Raw genomic sequence first — 7,340 nt, 5'->3', positions numbered from 1 at the left:
TAGGTTCATTATGGTGAGTTCGTGAAACAAAATTCAATCCAAAATGTTGAACGGTCTCTGAGAAAAGTGGCTTTTTAGTGTTTTTTAGAGCGTTGGGGAAAAATCTTCCTGCGTCTTTCATTGGAACGGAAAGTCTTGAAAAATTTTGGGTTATCCTTAAGATGTTTAGAAGAGATTTTAGTGACGGAATTTTTAATTTCAACTTCTGTCCTGAGATGTCAATTTTCAAATTTTAACATTTAAAAAAAGTGAATTTTTTGCCTTTTTTTTAAGCTTTTAGGTGTGTTAAAAAAAGTAGGGCTGATATCAAGATTCCGTCACTAAAATTTGTCGATAAGTCATCAATGAATAGAGTCCATGCAAGACGACTCATGTAGCTGTCAACCAGGAACGCAGGAAGTCTTTCTACGACAAAATTTTTTGTCGCCATTTTTTGACGAGCAAAGCTGTGAAGTTGAGCGTATAAGCCAACGACAACTGATCTCAATGTTACTTCTCTCCAAATGATGAAGGAACTACCAACATAAACATAGTTTAAAGGTGTTCAACCTGTTGAATCTGAAACCTTCTATGCACATTTTTATCTATGAACTTTAAAAATACTATTTTTGGGAATTTTGGTCATTTTTTCACCAGGGTCCCCCTTTAAATCAAATTGTATTATAAAATTAAGCTTCCTTGAATTTTTTGATTGAGAATAAATATTCGTCATCAAGAAATAAGCGTATTTTGGCAACTGTTTCCGGCTTATGTTCTTCTTCTTGTTCTTCACTCCAGGCCCTGCTAGAAGTGTCTATTCTGTTATATCATCTGGTCCGGACCGTTCCGCCTCCCGGCAACATCCCGTGGCAGCCTGCTTCGGCTTTTCCCGAAGCTGACCCTATGTCGCCCGGGTTAGAGCCCGGGTGGCCGACCGACTCGGGCTACTCGAGGAGCCAACTTCCGGACCGTAGCGAGCCGAGCCACGGCGCGCCTTTTGAACGATGTACCGCGGTGATCCGCCCGTAGTGTTAGCGTAGTTGTGAAGGTGTGTGGGGATGGAAGCGGAGGTGAAAGTTGGAATAAGTATTTCAAGTTCATTATATTTTTCTACTAGGCAGTCAATAAAAAAGCATCGGACTAAAATTATAGCGAACGAAAGATTACCAAAAAATCTCAATGTGGTGGAAGTCAGGCTCTATATTGTTTCCGGACATGATTGGTAGTTGGCTAAGTAAGCTCTCATCCGCGAGCCTGGACCAAAATTTATTTTTAACAATTTTCATGAGTGAAAAGAGCTGCTCACAAGCATAGATGAGCTGAAAAGCGCAAGCATTTTCATGGCGTGCTTCGTCAGAGCAGGAAATTTCATTTTGCTGAGGGAAGAATAGAATTCTTACAAGATGAAATCCGGAGGGGTGGGTTAGCTGTTCCACTTTCCTCATCTCAAAAGTGTCGGGCTTCTGTCATTCGAAACCCGGGAGGTTTATGGAAATATCCAGGGTGGCCTTGCGGGGTAGTTCGGGAAAGGTTTTTAAGATTTCCGAAAGCTGCACAGTAAAAACTCTACGAAGAATCGCTTCGCAACACGAAGAAAATGAAGGCATTGTAAAATCTACGAAGAAATGCTTCGTATTATGAAGCAAAGTGCTTCGTAATACGAAGCATTTCTTCGTAATACGAAGCAATTCTACAATGCCTTCATTAAGAGTGTGGCCTTTTAAGAGTGTGGAAAATGCGCCATCGCCATCTTTTCGGACCCATTCTCTATCAACATTGGCGATGTGCCACCTGAACTTAAGGTTGACTTGATTGATCTGCAGCTTGACAGGGCCTTGAAAGAAAGGTTTCTTTCTGTACCGTAAGCTACCTTGTACGGTTAAATTGTACTCCCATCGTACCTGGTACGATACTTGTATAACATTATTAGGCAAGTAGTCTACCATTAAAGTACCGTAACTTTTGTGGTTTTTTTTTTTCAACAGTGCTGACGGGTACTTTGAACAAAGTAATTTACTTTGGTATACGAAGAGATACTTCGTAAATTACGGAGTATTTTCTTTGATAGTTATTGTACGCTCAGAATACTTTGTTATTACGAGCTGCTTCAGAAGGCCTAAAAGAGTCTGTAAGGTTTTCTCAGTGCATTGAGTTTTGGAGGGCGTTTTTCCTGAGACTACTGTCGGCAGTCACGGGGGGCACCCTCCTTGAGGTTGACCGGTGTGGTTACCGGGAGGTATTCTCTTGGGGTCAGTTTGGGTTATTACGGGACACGGGGTAAAAATGGGACAGCTGATTCTTAGTCAAGATTTGACATTTTTGAACGCATGACATACCAGTGGCGTCGGAAGTACCTCGCGCTGGGGGGGGGGGCTCGAATATGAAAAAAAAAAATCCTGTAGCCCCCCCCCCCCATTTTACGTGATACTTACAACAGGCCAAATTTTGTTTAAAGAGCACAATTGTGCAAAACTTATTTTGTAGCTCTTTAAATGTGTGCCTATTTTAATTCAAAAGTACTCCTGCGCATGAGGTATGCACTATGAATATTTGTCTAAGAAATTTAATGTCAAATTCGCAGTTGTTTTCTCTTTAAGTCTTCAATGTTTTTGACATGGTAAATATTCGTAGACTGTGAATGACATGTTATTGCATAGAAATAAAGTCACTTTGAAAAGCTAATCAAAGTGCGAGCGAAGCGAGCTTCAAGCCAACGCCTTTTTTTTTTTACTTTTAACTGCAAGTAGCATGCTTTAAAATGTCCATATGTTCGTGGCGTGGTTGCTGCGACACGTCAAGTCGCCTGCAGGTGCGTCCAATAGCGTTACGCGCAAAAATTAAATATAGCCCTCGCTCCGCTCGGGTCAAAAAATGGGGGGGGGGGGCCTCAGTCCCCCCTGGCTGGCGATGGGGGGGGCTCTGAGCCCCCTCGTCACCCCACTTCCGACGCCACTGTGACATACCACATGTGATGTTTTTATTGAGAAAATAACATTTGTTACGGCGAAAGTTCTAAAATCTCGATTCTTGACTAAAAATTAGCTGTCCGATTTTTACCCCTTGACCCACAATTACCCAAACTGACCCTAAATGATCCTTCCGCGGTAACGGGTGGCCTCTTCCTGAGGCTATCGGCGGTCCCCGGGGGCGTTCTTCCTGGACCGGCAGCTCCGGCGACCCGCGATAGAGCCGTCCTCGCGAGTGCGGGGCACCTTGACCTCCAGCAGGCGGGTGTTGCACGTGCCGTTCTGGAAGACGTCGAGCTCCTTGACGTAGTACTCGGGCTTGATGGTCATCCAGGACGTGTGCCCGCCCAGGACCCCGCAGGAGTAGGTCGTCGAGTTGGAGGTGCTCCTGGACCAGCCGCGGGTGTACTCGCTGGAGATGGACGCCTCCACCGTGGCCGTGGCCACCGCCATGAAGTTGACCCCGAGCTCGAGAGACCCTGAGACACTGCCGCCCGCAGACCAGCTCTGTTCGGTGGTGTATGTCTTGACCGTCTCGACCCCAAACTGCAACAGAGTCAGAGTCGTCCCTTCAGTTCGCGAACGGATGTCCTAGCAGGAAAACAAAGTGAGAGAAAACGAGCTTCTGCCGGAGAGTAGAAACGTGTAAACATGACGAGTTGCAGAAAGCTTCACTGAAAATCGAAATAGGTGGGATCTCTCACCTCTTGAGGGGTGACCTGCGTATCGAAAGGCACGTAAGTATTTCCACCTGAACGTTTGACTTGAAGCGCAAAACCTTGAAACGGAGTGTGAATGAAGCTAACCAGTGGCTACAGCCACTACTTACCTCACACGTATAATGTCCCTCGTCGCACAACACTTCCTCACTGATCCTCTCCTCAGGGCCAACCACAGTGAGCACCCCTTTTCGCACCGCGAAGTCACCGCGGTCCTGGGGATTCCCTCCAGTGGCGTGGCGGCAAGTCTCGTAGGTGTCCTTGCCGAGGGAGCAGCTGTGGCAGGGATTTGCATCACCTGTGGCACAATCCAGTCACACAGAATAAGTCATGCTAAGCAGTTGCTCTACAAATTGAAGAGCGTACATTGTATACTCTAACCGGAGCATGCCTGCAAGCATGCTCTAGCTAGCGCATGCCTGCCAAGCATGCACTTACTAGTGCATACATGCCATGTACACGCTAACTGATGCAGGCAACTCCCTATCCCTTATGCACTAGACGCATGCTTCAGTTAGCGTGTACATGACATGTATGCACTGGTAAGTGCATGCTTGGCAGGCATGCGCTAGCTACCCTGACGAGCCGAGGGACAAGGAGGGACAAGACAAATGTAGACAAGTACAGTACACCGTCCTAATCTTGTCCTAGAGACATTGTCTTTTTGTTTCAATTTAGGACAAAGAGACAGAAAGATGTCTCCGAATGTCTTTGAGTGTCTAACAAGATGTCTCTGGTTGTCTGTGATGTGTCTTTTTTGGTTTAGAAGGGGAGGAAAGCGCGTACACTCATCCGCGTCCTGTGGATTATCCACACGACGCGATGAGTGTACGTAGTCCATACATGCACTATTAGCAGTAACAAAATGTAGAGGCAAAATTCAAAAATTAAGGTGTTTCTCTAATTAAGACTCAGGAAACAAAACAATTATTAAAATTCAGACACATTAACATCCGGTACAATCATAAAAGCAAAACAGGAAGTCTTTCCAGTCATGATCAGTCTGATTTGGTGACTACCAAAACAATTAGCACATTTTCATTGGAAAAGGAAAAAAAAATATAGTGGCAAACTTATTGGTACAATTATCAGTTCCCATCGGTATCAGACTAGTCATCACCGTCTAACACAATTCAGCACATTGAAACGTCAAAATTATTGTCATTATCTTCATCATCTTGATCATCTTTAAGACTCAAGAAACAAAACAATTATTAAAATTCAGACACATTAACATCCGGTACAATCATAAAAGCAAAACAGGAAGTCTTTCCAGTCATATCAGTCTGATTTGGTGACTACCAAAACAATTATCACATTTTGATTGGAAAAGGGAAAAAAATTATAGTGGCAAACTTATTGAACTCAGGTACAATTATAGTTCCCATCTCAGGTATCAGACTATTAGTCATCACCGCCTGACACAATTGAGCACATCGAAACGTCCAAATTATTGTCATTATCTTCATCATCTTGAGGCTCCTCTTTCACCCCCCTTTCTGCAACTTCCTCCTCATTTACAACCTCCTTTTCTTCCCCTTCCTCATCCTCATCCTCACTGCTGCTTGAGTCCAACGGATTGATCCTCACTCTTTTAGCTGGCTTGGAGACGTCTCTTCCCTTCTGCCTCTTGGAAGACAGCTTTGGTCCTTTCTTCCCACTTTTCACATCAGTTTCAGTTTCTTTTTTAGAGGGCCCTAATTTAGCCAGTAGCTTTGAAACAATACGCCTGGTATACTCCGGTGTGTGTGGTTCAGCCATTTGTTTCCCCACCTTGATGGGTTTTAAAGCTGTCTTTTTCCACGTCAAGGAATCCAGATATGCTGGAAGATGAAAGCACACATTAAATTGGTTGACTAAAGGATATATCAATCTTGTCTTTAAAAAAGCAGAGAAACTTACAGTGGATGGCTTCCAAATGGATATCCATGATTCTGTTGCTCTTCCCATCCACTTCTTTGAAACTGAACGCTGAAGGTTCGATTAATATATCATTCAAGATAGCAGTGAGGCGCCCTTCCACAGTTCTCAGGGTATCGACTTCTGCCATTCTCTTTCTTGAAATGAGCTTCCCAGCCCCTGCATAAACCTGAGGCCAAACAGAGAGCATGTTAAACTAGGGGTACGCGCCGTTTTGTCTGGGCGCGTAGTGTGGCTGAGCGATGCGAATTGACATAGTATGTGCACTTGAGTAGACGAAATGTCCATCTTAAGGGCTCATATTCAGTTAACTTTAGACCAGGGGTTCAAATGGAAGTGATTTTCGATATCAGAACACCAAAAACTGCTGGGATCAGTGTCAAACTCCATTTAAAAATTTTGGTCCAAAATTGGTCAAAATTCGGTTAAATGTGAGTCTGGGAAAAGTTTGAAGGTCATTTTTGAGTTCAGCACACCAAAAACTGCAGGAAACAATATAAAACTCGACATGAAAATTTTGGTCCAAACTGACCTAATTTAGGATGAAAATACATAGTAATTGATTGTGTTCGAAAACCAGCAATAAGAATGGTTTTTGACAACATGTCTTATGTCACACCTATGGCTAATGTGGGGGAGATTGGTTAAATTGTTCAGACTGTTTCTAGTAATTGATTCTGTTCGAAAACCAGCAATAAAAATGGTTTTTGAGAACACGTCTTATGTCACACCTATGGCTAATGTGGGGGAGATTGATTAAATTGTTCATATCACTTCTAGGACCATATTCGGACATCATTTGTCTTAAGGACAGGCAAAGACACGGCCAGGACACTAAGACACGATAAAGACAACTTCAGGACAATTGGGGGCTTGTCTTTTGATGTCCCTCGGCTCGTCAGGGTAGAGGGCTTACAGGGATGCTCCAGTTAGAGCATACAATGTACGCTCTTCAATGTGTAGAGTAAACAGCGTCGACACAAAGAGTTTTGATACAAAGACACATTCTACACTGAGATTACAAACGCATTGCACGTATGGTGCGATATCTCAGTGCAATCGCGAAGAAAGTACACTCATGGGGTTTTGTACTTGAAAATCACACTCTCCTGGGGTATGCTAACCCTACTGCACCTCAGGGCGTGGGTTCGACTCTGCCCCCTTGATTGGACTTGAGTTTAATTTGATTTTTTATTTCTGGTCACAAGGAATTCCTTTAAACTGTAAAGTAAAGAGTGTGGCTGAAATATTTTTTGTGGGGGGGCAATAATGTCCAGGTGGCCAGCTAACGGACACATGATAACTAAGATGTGCATGACACTTGTTGTCATCTCATCCAAACATTGTCAAGGGGAAGAAAAACTTAGAAGAAAATAAAATGCTACTTTCGTTCCAAATTATCGCAGAGGTGAAATGTTTTTGATAAACCAATATTGTTAACCGCCAAAAAAAAAAAAAAAAAAACCGCTCCCTGCATCCTTCCGCCCCGCTGGGCAACTGTCACTGCTCGTCTGACTTCGAACGCACGAAGATTTCACGTACAAACTTTCACGAAAAAGAAATCGAAAATTTGCCTTGCACTGAGAATCCAAAAGCCATGAAAATAGCGTCAAAGAGTCAATGCTTTTGCATTAAGTGCAATGCCTTCTTCCATTCCCATGCATAAGCAAAGGGGCCCTTTTTGGGACGCATTGCACGTAGGTGCAATATGCTATGGCATTGCACGTGGTGCTATATCTCAGTGCATTGCACCATA

General features: G+C 43.6%; 1 protein-coding gene across 1 annotated transcript; it reads right to left on the bottom strand.

Moving 5' to 3' along the window:
• Positions 1-1,062: 1,062 nt before the first annotated feature.
• On the bottom strand, positions 1,063-2,632 carry LOC117654317. The gene is made up of 2 exons (XM_034400897.1): positions 1,669-2,632; positions 1,063-1,606 (listed from the first exon to the last, which is right to left on the bottom strand). Exons 1-2 carry the CDS (start codon positions 1,923-1,925, stop codon positions 1,546-1,548), a joined length of 318 nt encoding a protein of 105 aa, XP_034256788.1. The 5' UTR covers positions 1,926-2,632; the 3' UTR covers positions 1,063-1,545.
• Between the last annotated feature and the right edge of the window lie 4,708 nt (positions 2,633-7,340).

Source organism: Thrips palmi, unplaced genomic scaffold (genome assembly GCF_012932325.1).
Source record: "Thrips palmi isolate BJ-2018 unplaced genomic scaffold, TpBJ-2018v1 HiC_scaffold_10, whole genome shotgun sequence".
NCBI classification, from domain to species: Eukaryota; Metazoa; Arthropoda; class Insecta; order Thysanoptera; family Thripidae; genus Thrips; species Thrips palmi.
This window is presented reverse-complemented; position numbering and strand designations above follow the sequence as displayed.